Here is a 15,157-nt window from a genome sequence, read left to right as displayed (position 1 = left end):
AAGATGATCACTCTGACACATAATCTACAGTTTTTATTCTCCAGGCTTATGTCCCGCTCTTCTACTGTCAGAGAACGCTTCAATAATTTCTGTAAATGTGTTCATGTGGCAAACATGAATAAACCGTCATTCTGTAGCCAACAGTCAGCACATAAAACTGTAGCTTCTGTCATCAGTGGTGCCTATCGTCCTCTCTCAAGTTATCTGGGATTAATTTGAGAGAGGACGGTTGGCAGACTAGGGTCAGGCTGGGGCTCCAGAATGAAAATAAAATAAAAAAGAAAATATTACTTGTGCTGACCCTAAAGTACTAATCATAAACATTAGTTCCACTGATGTTTAGGTGCTACACCAACAAAGGACTTGGCAGAAGCTAATGCTAAACACAAATCACAAACGTTAGTTCTGCTAATTCTAAAGATCTATACCAGCACAATACTTAACAGAAGCTAATGATAAAGCGCTAATCAAGGATTCAAGGATTTTCTTATCCTTGTTTGTTTGTGGTACGAAATTCAGACTCAGATCCCAGATTAAGAAATTTAGTACCAAAAAAATATGATATAATCATAAACGTTAGTTCTGCTAATTCTAAAGCACTGTACCAACATGGGACTTAGCAGAAGCTAATGCTAAAACACTGATCATAATCATTAATCCTGCTAACTCATAAGGTGCTATACCAAGACGATATTTAGTGGAAGCTATGCTAAAGCGTAAAGCTTAGATTCAATTTAATTTTGACGTTATAATTTTTATAATGCTCTTAGATTTTGTGTTTTTGTTCATATCTTGTTCTCTACTGTGTGTTTATTTTGTTCCTGAAATGAAATTGCTGCCTGGCGAAACCTGAAACTGCTGCTGCGCAAGTTACCCAGCAGGCTGTTGCTAGGCAACCAAAGAGTGACCGAGTTAGTTGATTCCACCAACCTAGCTTAGCTGGTAGTTAGAGGTGAAGTGGCTAACACCTGAAAACTATCATCATCAGCTATCATTTAAAATACATCAAAGTTTGTATTTTTAAAGTTACAAAACCTGAAAACCTTGAAAGAGTGAAAAAGGAAACAACTTAAAGTGATTTTAGGGCTCCAGCGTTTTTCCTCCAACAGCGTTTTTGAGGTTAAAACATCCCAACTGTCTAAAAGCCTCTGAATGGAGAGCATCTGTTGGTTATTCATGCCCCGTCCGCCTCGTTGTTGATGCAGGAAATTAAACAAATAAACTGAAGATTGAAGTCGGAAATGCAAACCAGTTGGAAATTACAGCCGATTCAGAAACCTCTGAAGGTTTTTAATCTGCAGCTTCTCTGAACAGAACCAGCTGGGAAGTGAGGCAGAAAACACAATCAGGGGGAAAATTAACTCCTGGAGGATCTAACACAGAAAAGTGAATAAAAACAGAGAAATGTGTGACTGTGGAGCCGGAGGAGAGATGGAGAAATGTTTCTGTTTTCCTCGTTTGCTGCTGAAGGGAAAGTGGAAAGTTTGTTCCACTGCATGGCGTCTCCAGAGGAAGAGGACAGCTCTCCTTTGTTTCCTCATGGCCGCCTGTCAGAAACCTGCAGGCTCTGCTGGGATTTTAACCTTTAGAGCCAAAAAGCACAAAGTTTCATATTTTATTAACAGATAATTAAATTCTGACAATATGGCCTTTATCTTTATCTCTTTCCTTCCTTTTGTCCTCGTTTCCTGTAATCATCCCTTCATTCTCTCTCATGCCTCCCCTTCCTTTCTTATTCCTTTTTCTTTTCTTTGTTTTTTTTTCCTGAGCCTTTCCTTTCTTCCATCCTTGTGTCCTACCTTTATTCCTCTCTTCTTGTCCTTCATTTGTTCCTTCCTTTCTAACTTCCTTCTTTCCTTTCTTATTTGTGTCCAACTTTAATTATTTAATTCTTGTCCTTATTTCATTCCTTCCTTCTTTCCTTTTCCCTTCCTTCCTTTCTCCCATCCTTGTGTCCTACCTTCATTCCTGACATCCTATCTTGTTTTCTCTCTTCCTCCCATCCTTCCTTTCCTTTTGCCTTCCTTTCTTTCATCTTTGTCTCCTGCCTTCTTCCCTTCATTCACTCCTTCCTTTTCTCCTTCCATCCTTTCTTTCATTGTTCCTTCCTTTCTTCCAGCTGTATTACTTACCTCCCTTTATTCCTTCCTTCTTTTTTCTTCCATCCTTGTGCCCTACTTTCATTCCTTTCCTCTGTCCTTACTTTGTATCCTTGGTTGAGTCCTACTTGAAACCGAATAGTTTTTCTATTGATCAGCACACAAATATTGAACATTTATATAATTTTCTCCAATATATTTGTAAATTAATAACTTTAAAACTAGAGAGTAAACCAACTAATCTTTTTTATTTTTATGGGCAGAATTAGTTTCTAAAACCAATAAAGCTCAATATGCTGCAGATTTGAGCCCCAAATATATTTTCCTAAAGCGCTTCAGCGTTTTTTTTTCTTTATTTAAAGCGAACAGTTGCAGAAGTTTTTTCTTCCATAGAGGCTGCAGTCCTGCCCCGTGGCCACTAGGGGTCACTGAATCCTGTACTCTGCGGTTAGCGGAAACCCGTCAGGAGTTTTTCTCGTGTGTATTTCAGCCACTTCAGCTTCATTATCTCACTTGGTTACCTCATCATTAGGAGTTCAGTCTATTTAAGCTGCTGATGGCCCTTCAGCGTCTCTGTTTAATATTGTTTGATGAAAAACGCCTGTTGCTTGGTAACAAAGTGAATCAACTCGTTAGATCTTTTTTTTTGTTTGTTTGTTTGTTGTTGTTTTTTTTGTTTCCAGTTATGGAGGGAAACAGCATTTCCTGATTAAATGGGAGAGCATGAGAAAAAGAAACTGGGAGTTTTAAAGGAAGATGGAAAGATTTGCATCTATAAAAAGGAAATCTAAGATGAAAATGTTTTTAAAATAATTAATATTTTACTGGATAAACTCCAACAGAAATCACAGGAACCTCAGAAGCTTTTTCAGCTTAAATACAATGAAAAGCAGCTCTACTAAGACATATTCCAGATTTAATGAAAACCAGGCATCATTTGCCTTCCATTCCTCAACGAAGCATATTTTTATGGAGGACTGATCCTACCAAAATTGTCAAAAATAAATGTATATTAAAAAATGTTAAAAATGGCTGGATAAAGTAAAAAAAACTGACAAATATTGAATCAAAAAAATTTAAAAATAGGAACTTTCCCAACTTATTTCATTATAGGTGTGATATAAATTAATATTTGCTAATCATTTTTTAACATTATCGCTATTAAATGTTTCTACTTTATTTCCATGTATTGTTTTATTAATTTACTTATTTTTATTTCATTTTTCTTAAATATAATGAATCATCTTTCTGTTTTCTGCTTTACCCGATTATTTACAGATTTATTTTTTTACCATATTCCTCATGTTTTTTCCTCATGTCCTCCTTGTAAGAGTCTTAGGAAGTAAAAAATTAAGTACAAAGTAGAAAAACAATTGAAATTCAAAACTGAAATAAAACGTTACTTTAAATTAAAAGTATTAAATGCAGAATATGAGACAAAATAAGTGGGAATAGAATATGACAATTGTTTTAAAAACAAGGGAATAATTACAAAATGTGAGAATAATGACAAAATTAATTATACGAAAACTGAACAATAAAATAAAATGTTTAAAAATAACTACAATAAACTATATATTAACTAGTGAATATGACAAAAATAGAAATGAAATGTGACAATAAATTTAATAAACTAATAACAAATAAATACATAATGTGAAAATAATGAGAAAAAAAATCTTATATTATAAGTAAAGTAATCAGTAAAACAAAGCAAGTGAAAATAAAATGTATATAATAGTGATAATGTTAGACAATAAATAACATTTATTCATATGACACTGTTTTTATGTTTTTATTTCCTGAATGCAACATTAAGCACATTAAGTATATTATCAAACCATTTATTTACTTCTGTACTTATTGCCAATTTTGGCAGCATCAGTTTTCCATACATTTTGTGTCTGTGCATCACCTAAAGCCTTTGTAAAGCTGTTTTACTTTAAGGGTTTTGAGCTTTTCCCCCTTCATGCTTCACTCTGAGTCATGTGGTCTGAGCTCATTCACTCCACCCAGAAAGTCTCTGCTGCAGGAAGCAAAAACCGTTATGATCCGTTACTTTAACTGTCTGTTGGAATACACTGCAAAAACACAAAATATTACCAAGTATTTCTGGTCCAGGTTTTAGCACAAATATCATAGTACACTTCAATAATGCTGCAGCAAACGACTATTTTAGTAATTGATTAGTTTGACAATTAATCGGGTAAAAAAATTAGCACATTCAACAGATTTCTCATTTATCTTAAGCTGTTTAAAAATAATTTTAGAAATACATTAAATGTTGCAAATAAACAATGCAATGTCTTACTTAAAAATAATATATATATATATATATATATAAATATATATATTGCATTTTAGGCATTTTATTGCCTAAAATGCATTGAAATTCTTTTTTTGTGAATTTGAACAAGGTGAAGTTAAAACTGCTACTTGGGAGTTTTTGGTAAACAAAAAACAAACAAACAAACAAACAAAAAACAAAACAAAACAAAAAAAAAAAACAAAAAACAAAAAAAAAATATATATATATATATATATATATATATATATATATATATATATATATATATATAACATCATAACCAATGTATTTTTATCCTGCGGTGAATATGTTGATTTTCAGTCTATATACTCCAGATAACAATTAATTGATTACTAAATCAGTTGATTCTTTTAATACTTAATTAATCACAATTAATAAGAATTTTTTTTAATCTTTAATTTGCAGAATGTATGTATTTTTTTGTACAGTTTTGGCTTAATTCATGCTCTAAATATGTTGTTTGTCAGCAAATGGCCATTTTTTTCAAACTCGTACATTTCAGCTAACAATTAATTAATTTCTAAATTAACTGACAATTATTTAAATAATCAATTAATCACAATTTATCTGATTAATTGTTTCAGCCTGACATTTGGAATCAGACAAGACTGACTTATTAACTTTTCAGCAAGATATTAGAGTTTGTTCTAAGTTAATAATTCCTTAATATTGAAGAAAAAGTATGAATTCCAGTGGTAGATTATTTCACTTATAACAAGAACTTATTTTAATCATTAAGGAATAGTTTACTTAAAACAAGCACTTATGCCCTGCTGAAAAGTTACTTTTAAGTTAGTTTTATCTTATTTCAAATACAGGCGATTAATCATGATTAATCAATGGGTGAAATACCTGTAAACACATTTTGTCATTGATTAATCGTTAACTGGAGTGTACAGAGTAAAAAACATATTGAATTAAAACAAGCTCTTACATCCTGCTGAAAAGTTACTTGTAAGTTAGTTTTGTCTTATTTCAATTGCAGGGCTGAAACAAATATTTGTGATTAATCGATGGTTCAAATAATTGTCAGATTATTCAGTAGTTGATTAGTTAACTGAAATATCCAGGCTTAAAAATAAACGTAATTAAGCCCAAACTGGACAAAAACATCTTTGCTGTGAGTTTGTTTTAGTGTAATATTTACAGTAGAATCAAGACCAAAACACTTGGTGAGATGTTGTGTTTTTGCAGTGTAGATTGATTTCCGCAGAGCTGAATGGTGCCAGCTGGTTTTGATAAAGTGACTATCAGTGTTTTTATCACGTTTTGTTTGCTCTCCATCTACAAGTTTTATGCTCTTTTCAGCTCATCATTCACCTTCTTTTCTCCTCCCACCCTTCCTCTTCGACCTCTGGCTCCCTGCTCCTCCTCCTCCTCCTTGCAGTGTGCTGCCAGTCTTTGAGCTGGAGAGACACTCAGACAAACCCTGCAAACACTTTTTCTGGGGGAAAAAACAACTTTCTTTGCTTCTTTTATTTTCTGGACTTCACCACAGAGCGATGGCGTTTTTCCTCAGACAGAAAACTGCGATGCTCCAAATCTACCTCCTGGCTTTTGTCGGTAAGCACTTATTACTGCTGCAGAATAACGACACTTGCCGATGATTCATACTTACCGTTCCTCTGTTTCTCCGTTTCTATTCCTGCGCTCCAAGCCGCAGTCCGAGCCCACAGCCGGCTGCTGCCAGGCTCCTGTAACTTTGAGTCCAACACCTGCGGATATACGTCAGACGCAGACTTTACCAGCTGGACTCTGCACAGAGACGGTACTTTTATTCCCTACTGCATCTTTAAAGCTACTGTGTGTAACTATAACCAGAAGAACATGTTTTTCCCCTACATTTGTTAAGATTGTCACCATGTTGTGACAGTATTACATAATAAATATCGATTTCCTCCACATCCTCCCTGAGCTGCTCGCGACCAAAAACAACCAATCAGAACAACTTACAGGAAACCAGCTATGCTAGCTGAAGCCTTCAGGATCTGGACGCACAATCCCTGCCATCAATGTGCAAAATGTGTTTTTTCCACATTTGTGAAAACTGTCACTATGTTGTGACATTATAATATATAACAAAGATCGATCTCCTCCCAGAAAAAAAAACAAAAACAAAAAAACAATAAGAACAAACTTACCGTTTTCTCACCGTCAACGGCGGCCATGCTAAATACCCTTAGCATTTATGACAGGCTATGCTAGCTGCAGCATAGCAGAGAGCAAAATATGTAGTTATAACATTGTCTATTTTTTATATTATGTTATAATTCTTTTAATGAATAATATGTCATAATTTAGATCAAAGATTATACAGATTCTTCCGTACGATCAGCACATGTGCTAAGATATGTTTTTTCTCCACATTTGTTAATACTGTCACTACGTTGTGAAAGTATATTTATATAATAATGATTAATCTCCTCCATTTCCTCCCCCTATTACCAAAATGAACCGACCAAAAACAACCAATCAGAACAAAGAACTTAACATTACAGAAAAACTGTTTATCTGCAGTCATCTATGGCTATGCTAACTAGCCTTAGCATTCATGACATGCTGTGCTAGCTGCTTCTGGTAGCTTCTAGCTACATGCGCTGAAGAAAATCTTCCAGATTATCATTAAAATGTACATCAGCAAAGTGTAACATATTTATTTACATTAATTAAAATAACACTTGGCATATTTTCCAAGACAATGTTATAACTTTCTTAGTAATAATAATTGTCATAATTTAGCTCAAAGATAGTAATTAGAAAGTACATAGTAACTACAAGTCTAAACCGGAAGTGATCCTGAACCGCCATCTTGGTAGGCAAGCACAGAGTAGTCAAAAACTGTAATGGAGTAATAGTTGTAATGTGCTTATATTGTTCATAAATCAGATAAGAAAGAGGCGAGAGCTAAGATGGTGGCTTATTTTCCGTTGTCACAGTAACTCCACAGCAACTGTCATGGCAGTTACAGATGGCTTTTACAATTAGACACAAAAACAAAAAGGAAGAGGAGCTCAATTTTTCTTCTGATTATCTGCAGCTTCAAGGATGCAGAATGTAACTTCAAGATGCTGTTATTGCTGCTGATTTTTTTTGGCTGAAGCACTAAAGCCCTCTGTAGGAAAAGGTCCATCTGGTCTGCATTGACTGCAGCATCAGTGAACATCTGGAGAGAGAGAAACGGCACATTTTGGCTTCCCCTCGGGTTTGTAGTGCAGCTCATATGAATGAGCTCAGTACATCCCCATATCAAAGTTATGTCAGTGGTTATTTGTGTAGCTCACAGCCTGATGAATGGAGCTCAGATCATGTGATTACAGTGATTACTCTGTCATTTGTTGTGCATTCATGTTTGTGTGCTGAAGAACAATATTCACGCTCAGAGTTAGGAAGAATGGCTACATGGACCTCTGGAGCTAGCGCAGACAGCTGGACTGTGTCAAGTTAACTGTGACATGGAGTGTGGCCTACTTCAAGGCCACACTTCAGGTCACTTTATTCTTGACGTTTAAAGATAAGCAAAGGATAGTTTCTTTTAACCTCACCATAATTGAACATTAAGGCAGGAAAACCGTAAATACATATGGTGGTTGGGGAATCCTGCTGTTTGAAACTGCTTTAACCGCTGCAGTCCCAAGTTTATGTTTAGTTTTTTAAACCAAATACACCTGGACACGTATGGGTTGGCAACAGAAGTAAGCCGGTTGCAAAAACAAACACCAACTGGCCATAAATTAACACTTTCCTGTGATGCTAAAATGCTTGCTAGCTAGTGAACATGCTTAATATTCACTTGCTAGCTACCTAGCTCAAATGTTGTTTTCCTGATGGAAAAATCCAGAGGAAAACATAAGCTACATATAATATACAAGACTAAATTATAATAGTGTATCAGTGCCGTTGTAGATAGAAATAAAACAAGAGTAAATTTCCACCACAATACTTAATCTTGGAATTTACAAAAAGAAGAAAGGCATTTTCTGCATTTCAAAAAGTGGAAAATGTGATAGCAAAAACTCAGAAATTTTGACATTTATTTCTGAACTTTTCTAGTATTTGAAGCTTCCATGTTTTCTTTTTTTCTTGAAAATGTCTTTAGATGAACTCTGAAATAAACATGTTTTCACCACAGCTTGCTACCGTTTCCGAGAGGAACGGCCATATTGGATCCTGAAGTCGATGTTTGAAAAACTCTACGACTTCCAGAATATAAAATCCAACTTCCTGCAGGCAGTGCAGTTGATTTTCTTTCCTTCGGAAATCGGGATTTCTGAGTTTTTACTACAAATGAAACATTTGAAGCTTTAGTATGAGCTAGCAACCAGTCAGAGTTATGCTAGCAGCTAACCACAGAATGCTAATGTTTTAGCGTCTGCTCTACTAATTAATGTGAAAACTTTTGTATTTTACAGTTGCTTACATTGTAACTGTTAGCTTAAGTAAACTCTGTTGCTCTGGGCTTAGCTTTGTAATGTGACCATAACTTGTTTTAGCTTTTTTAAGCTTAATTTATTAAATAACTACTGTTTGGAAATTCTTAGGTGCTAAAATAGATATTCTGTAATCATCATTGCATCACCAGTAAACCAGACAGCGCTGGAAAAACTTCTGTAAGCTTTTCTGTGTTTCCATCCATCATCATTGGTTGAACTTAACTAAAAACTGCCGTGCTGCAGCAGCATGACTCATGACTCAGTCGCCTTTCCTCCATCTGTTTCCATCCTGGTTGCTATGTCCTCAAGCTTGTTATAAAACCTCAGTGGCGGCCATTAATTGTCGATTTCTTCTCCTTTCTTCTGCTTTTGTTTATGCTCTTTTTACACCAAACAGCACGAGCAACGCCATGTTAACTACTGGATGCGGTTAGTTGATATTTATTGAGTTTCCAATTGAGTGGCTGTTTTGAGTCTCGATTCTTGGGTGTTTTCCTCTCATTCTGCGGAGCTGCAGGCTGCAGAGCATTCCACAGGGGCAAATAATAAATGACAGACCACTGAGAGCTCAAATGCCCCGAGGCTCACAGGGGTCACGAAGGAGGATTTCATGCTGAACTGAGTCAGAGACTTATGACTCTGGGTTTTAAATCCTGATCTGGATTACCATACTCACTTCTGTATATTGTTTCAGAGACTCTAATATAAATAGCATTTAGTTTGTTGGGGTTTTTCCCAAGGGGAAATCCTTTCTCCTTTTTGACTGAAATTAGCTGTATCGTCCATATTTCAGTATGTTATGTAACTTAATGTATCAGAAATTATTCGCTACTTCTACTGTTTTGTTTTACGTGTTAACTGGGCGCTGAGGGACGGATGCTGCATTTGTTTTGGATAAGATGTCGGAGCTAGGAATGCACACCGGAATACGGAGCGTTGGAGCTGGAGAAAGTTCTGGAAATTATGTTGCTTTTAAAGCTGCAGTATGTAACTACGATACAGAATATGAGGTGAAGATTGATCTCCTCCACCTCTACCTTGAGCTACTGAAGAAAAGCATCGCTCCCGACCAGAAACAACCAATCAGAGCCAGGAGGCGGGTCTTAGCGCTGCCAATCATTCTCATATACTAACTGCCAAATGTGCCGGTAGTGCAGAAACAACTTAACATTACAGGAAAACCGCTTGTCATCAATGATAGCCATGGTAATTAGCCTTAGCATTCACAACAAGCTATGCTAGTTGTAGCATAGCATAGAGCAATGGGTGGATTGGTTGTTTCCTGTTAGCACTGGGAGAAGACCTGAATGCAGTAATCATAAATATTAGTTTTGCTAAAGCTAAAGTGCTATACCAACATGGTATTTAGCTGAAGCTAATGCTAAAGCGCTAATTTCAGTCATCTATGACACAACATGTGTTACAACACAGTATATTACCCTCAAGCGGATTAAATTTGCTATTGCAGTCCTGTATGGTTTGATTCTTTGTAATGGTTTTAGTTTTATAGTTGTTGAGTATTGCTAACTCTGTTGCTAATTTTATTTAGCCTAACTAACCACTTTAAAGTGGTCAGGAGGCACACAGTGCATCTGTAGATTTTAAACTACAGCCTGTAGTTTTGGATAACATGAGGAGAGGATACTGAACTGCTGCATAAACAGTTTCCTCACTTCAAAATAAGAGCATGGTATATATGCCGTTTATATATGACGATATAAATAGCTAGCTACTTGAAGAATTCTTAACAGCTCATAACTAAAATTTCAACACAGATGTTGAACTTTATTCAATGGAAATTTATGAAAAATTAGCAATTTAGAATTTATTTTAAGAAATGTAATTAGGGTAGCTAAGTGTGCTAAACATTCTCGAAGTTAGCAAAAACGCTAAGCAAACAATTAGCATATTAGCAGAAGTAACCACTGACTGTTCTCAGTGTCTAGAGATGTAAAGCTTCTGTTCACATTGAATCGATAAGTGGATAATATTGCGTTAGATAATAGTTTTATATAAATATCCTGTCTATTCTGTTTTATTTAGGACATTTTGTTGCCGTGGAAACCGCGAGCGACGACGCGGAGGGCAGCTCAGGTTCTGGTATCGAACCAAAGAGAGAAGCGACAGGAATCCTGCTGAGCCCGTCCCTGGAGCACGACGAGTGGAGCTGCGTGCGGCTGGTGTACCAGATCGCCGAGTCGGGTCACATGGAGGTTCTGAGGCGCAGCGAGGGGCGGAGCTTCGACACGCCGCTGTGGAGCAGCAGGACGCCATCAGACAGCTGGGTCATCGCCAGCGTGGATCTGCACAACGCCACCGAGCCGTTCAGGGTGAGGAGGGGGCCGCCTCCAACCGCACATCCAACCATACAGACAACCATCCAACCATAAAGACAACCATCCAACCGCACATCCAACCATCCAACCGCACATCCAACCGCACATCCAACCGTACATCCAACCATACATACATCAAAACATCCAACTAAACATCCATCAATCCCTCATAAAACCCAATCAATTGTTGTTTTATTCTAAATTTCCACCTTATTGATTATTGTTCTCCGTAGAGTCTAGTTATTGGACCATTATTGATGAATACAGTCAGAACTCTGCTGCTGCAGCAGAACCTCCTGCAGCCCGGTTCCCCACGTCTGTGTAAAATTAGTCCAATGCGCAGAGCTTTTATCGTAGCGTAAACACGGAGCTGGTGTTTACGCTGTGAGCGAGGCAGAGCCCGGCGGACTGGACCGGGACCACGATGATGAGGTGCCAGGCCTCCGCCATGTGTGGGCCCCTCATCACATAAACACACCGGCAGAGTCCTGCGCCGCCTCGGCCCTCTAACGCCTCTCTGTCAAAGAATCTCTGCATGCATGTTTTCAATTAGTGCTAATTTACGTTAAACCTGCTGCTGTCACTTCTCTGGGTGTTCCCCTCTCTTTGTGAGCAGATTGTGATCCAAGGTCGGGCTGGAGCGAGCGCAGGGAGCAGCGTGTCCATCTTTGAGATCCACATCACCCCCGGATACTGCCTGGGTGGGTCACTGCACTTCTTCTGCTATTCACATCTCTGCTCACATCAGAAGACAAACAACATCCTGATGGACAACAGCTGCTGCTCGTTTCTGCAGCTCCAGCACTAAGAAAACAAAATAAAACAAAACAAAAGAAGCAACAGGGCGAACCCTTGTTTTTACAGCATTGTAAATAGAAAAAAAGGGAGTACATTGCTGCCAAAAATCTTGAAATTTTGAAATTAATTAAAAAAAATATTGTAGGAAACTTAGAAAGTTCCTAGTTTGATAAGTCAAAGATTTGCTAGAAAAATATGGATAAGTCTGAGATTAATCTCACACGTTTTCTAGAAAAACACATGTAAATTTCTGAGTATGAAAAGTTGAAAATTTGCTAGAAAAAATGTCAGAAATTTTCAGATTAATCTCAGAAAAATAGGAAAAACAACATTTCTGAGTGTGAAAAGTCAAAAATTTACAGGAAGAAACTTGGAAAGTTGTGAGTTTGAAAATGAAGAAGCTTCTTTAGCAAATTGCTCTGATTTCGTCATGAATTGAAGACAGTAATACGACCACATTAGACAATTATATTTAATAAACTGCATTTATCTTATGAAAATTAACAGAAATAAGCATGTGGAATAAATTATGTGTCACTGAGTTTCAGTTTTTCAGTAATTTCTTATATTTTAATCTCTAAATGTTGCTTTAACCAACTCTTCCCAGATTAACGGGCAGCTACAGGGTCACGTCATTGTTGATACCGATGGTTTTGTTTAGTTTTTGTCCACACTGCAGGTTAATTTCGGTTCTTCTGTCTCCAGACTGCGATTTTGAGGAGCCTCACCTGTGCGGCTACAACAACCAGTGGAACGTGAACATGAACTGGTACGTTGGCGGCGGCGGAGTCCAGCTGGTCCACAACGGCATGCCGGACGATCACACATACCACAACAGGACAGGTGAGGCGGAGAGTCCAGCTGCATGCAATGCCTTTAATTCTGTACTGACAGTAACACTGAAACGATTAATCGTGATTAATCGATCATTGAAATAACTGTCCACTAATTTAGTAACCGATTAATCGTTAACTGGAGGGTACAGTCTCTACAAGAGGCCATCTGCAGAAAGAACAATATAATCAAAGCAGCAATTAAGCCAAAAATTGTATAAATATATTTACATTTACATTTAAGATAAAAAACTTCTTGTTTATATTGTACCCAAAACTTATCAAGTCATCTAGTTTTAGCTTCAAATTCCATCCAATTATGAATCAATTAATCCAAATAATAATCAACAGATCAACCAGATGAAGCAGGAAGATAATAATTTTTCATGTTAGAAATATTTTTTTTTTTGCTGCAGATATTTCCTTTACTACAAATAATCAAGCTATATTATTGTCTTTTAGGCAAAAAAATGTTTATTTCTTATTTAAAAAGGAATTAAATTATTTGCTTACTTGTATTTTATATACATATATTTCTAATAAGGTGTAAAAAAGGCTTCAGTGGTTGAACAAAGGCTTCGATTAACTGATTAATCAATTAATCAGTTAGTTGAAGGCTACTCAATTAGTCTTTGATTAAGGCTAATTAATCAGAGGCTAATTAGACTAAACTGATGGATAATCAGCACTATTGATTAAGTGATTAATCATCACATTAATCAATTACTAATTGACACCCAAACAATCTGTTGAAATGAATAAATAAAGCAGTTAACTGTTGCTCTCTGTCTGTTTTCCACGCCATCAGCAGCTCTGTGTGTCTGTGAAACAAAAATCATGACTCAGCATCTTTCACACGTTATATTTAGACTGAAACAAACCAGCAGATTATGGGACTTCACAGCTGGAAACCTGTAATCTGGAGCATCTGACTGGATTATAGTCATTTAGCTAACCGCTACAACCCGAAGCCGCTGACGGCGTCGCCGTGGTGCAGAGAAATCTTCCTCCAGGTTTGCTCGTCTTCCTCAGGTCACTTCATGTACGTCGACTCCAGCTACGCCAAGACGTTCAAAGAGGTCGCCAAGCTGGTGTCTCCCATGGCGACGATGCCGATGTCCGGCTGCCTGAGCTTTCAGTACCAGCGAAGCGAGGAAAGAGGGAACATGTTCACCGTTTTCACCCGGGACCGCCTGGGCCAGTACCAGGAGCTGTGGAGAGCCGAGCCGGACAACCGGGTCGACTTTATCAGCCCCCCAGGAGAGTGGATACCTGTGCAGGTGGACCTGAAGGCTCCATACCCAGTGCAGGTCAGGAAACCACAGCTTTAACTGATACATACACTGCTGTGACACCAGGTCAGGCGTTTGGGCTCAGTAAGAGTCCAACAGTCTCCATAGCATACGGACCAACAACCCTTTAGTCACACATCCATTGGACCGTTTGGGTCAACCTGCTGCGTCCCACAACACACTCCACTGATAGTTAGACAGAAAGATGTTCCTGCGTGCCTCACATTTGTTATCGCACTAGTGTGATGCCATGTCAGGCGTTTGGGTCCAACTGGTGATTGGCTCTGTGGTTCGGCACCAACCCATGCCATAACATTCAGTGGAAACGAAGCACAAGACACCTGAACTCTTCTACTGGAGACAGATGCCAATCCCAAACGACTGGAGCTGCTTCTCATCCTGGCACAAAAAGCAGAGATGAAACTCTGAGGTTCCTCAACCAGACTCTCCTCTGTCCATGAAGAGTCTCTGGTTCTGTCCACTGCCAACCGGACTGAGGAGCAGAGGCAGAGGATATCTCACTCTCCTCTTTTTTTTACAGTAAATCCACATTTCCTTCTGCTCTGGTTGCAATGAATATGCACACAGGAAACATGCAATATTTTCCAGATTTGTGGCAGAGCTGCCATGCAGCTTTATTTATGTCTTTCTGTTTGTCTCTGTGGCCTGCAGGTGGTTTTTGAGGTGGGCTTTAACAGCCCGAGAGGCGGACATGTTGCTCTGGACGACATTTCCTTTTCTCCAGAGTTTTGTAACAAAGACACAGGTGAGCTGTGGACTTCTGTCTTCACCACGAATCCCATCAAGCCAACAAAACACCAGGAGAGCCGCAGAAACGATTTCTGCCAACATGCTGATCCCTGGCATTACTTCCACAGAGCCAACCTTCGATCCGTCCATCGCCAACTGTGATTTTGAATCTGGTCTCTGCCTCTACACCCAGGACCGGAGCGTCGCATCGTCCTGGAGGAGAGTGTCGGTGAAACCCAACATATTCAGGAATGGAGACCACACCACAGGGGCAGGTGAGGGAAACCTGG

General features: G+C 37.9%; 1 protein-coding gene across 1 annotated transcript; it reads left to right on the top strand.

The window, feature by feature from the left end:
• Positions 1-5,811: 5,811 nt before the first annotated feature.
• Positions 5,812-15,142, top strand: LOC106935283 (MAM domain-containing protein 2-like; the record flags this gene model as incomplete). The annotated part of the gene is made up of 8 exons (XM_015015677.1): positions 5,812-5,991; positions 6,086-6,196; positions 10,902-11,188; positions 11,811-11,895; positions 12,698-12,835; positions 13,858-14,135; positions 14,790-14,883; positions 14,996-15,142. Coding segments are annotated over exons 1-8 (1,201 nt in total), but the record flags the coding sequence as incomplete, so codon positions are not given.
• Between the last annotated feature and the right edge of the window lie 15 nt (positions 15,143-15,157).

Source organism: Poecilia latipinna, unplaced genomic scaffold (assembly GCF_001443285.1).
Source record: "Poecilia latipinna isolate Pla-1442-1.1 unplaced genomic scaffold, P_latipinna-1.0 Scaffold1942, whole genome shotgun sequence".
In the NCBI taxonomy this organism is placed as follows: Eukaryota; Metazoa; Chordata; class Actinopteri; order Cyprinodontiformes; family Poeciliidae; genus Poecilia; species Poecilia latipinna.
This window is presented reverse-complemented; position numbering and strand designations above follow the sequence as displayed.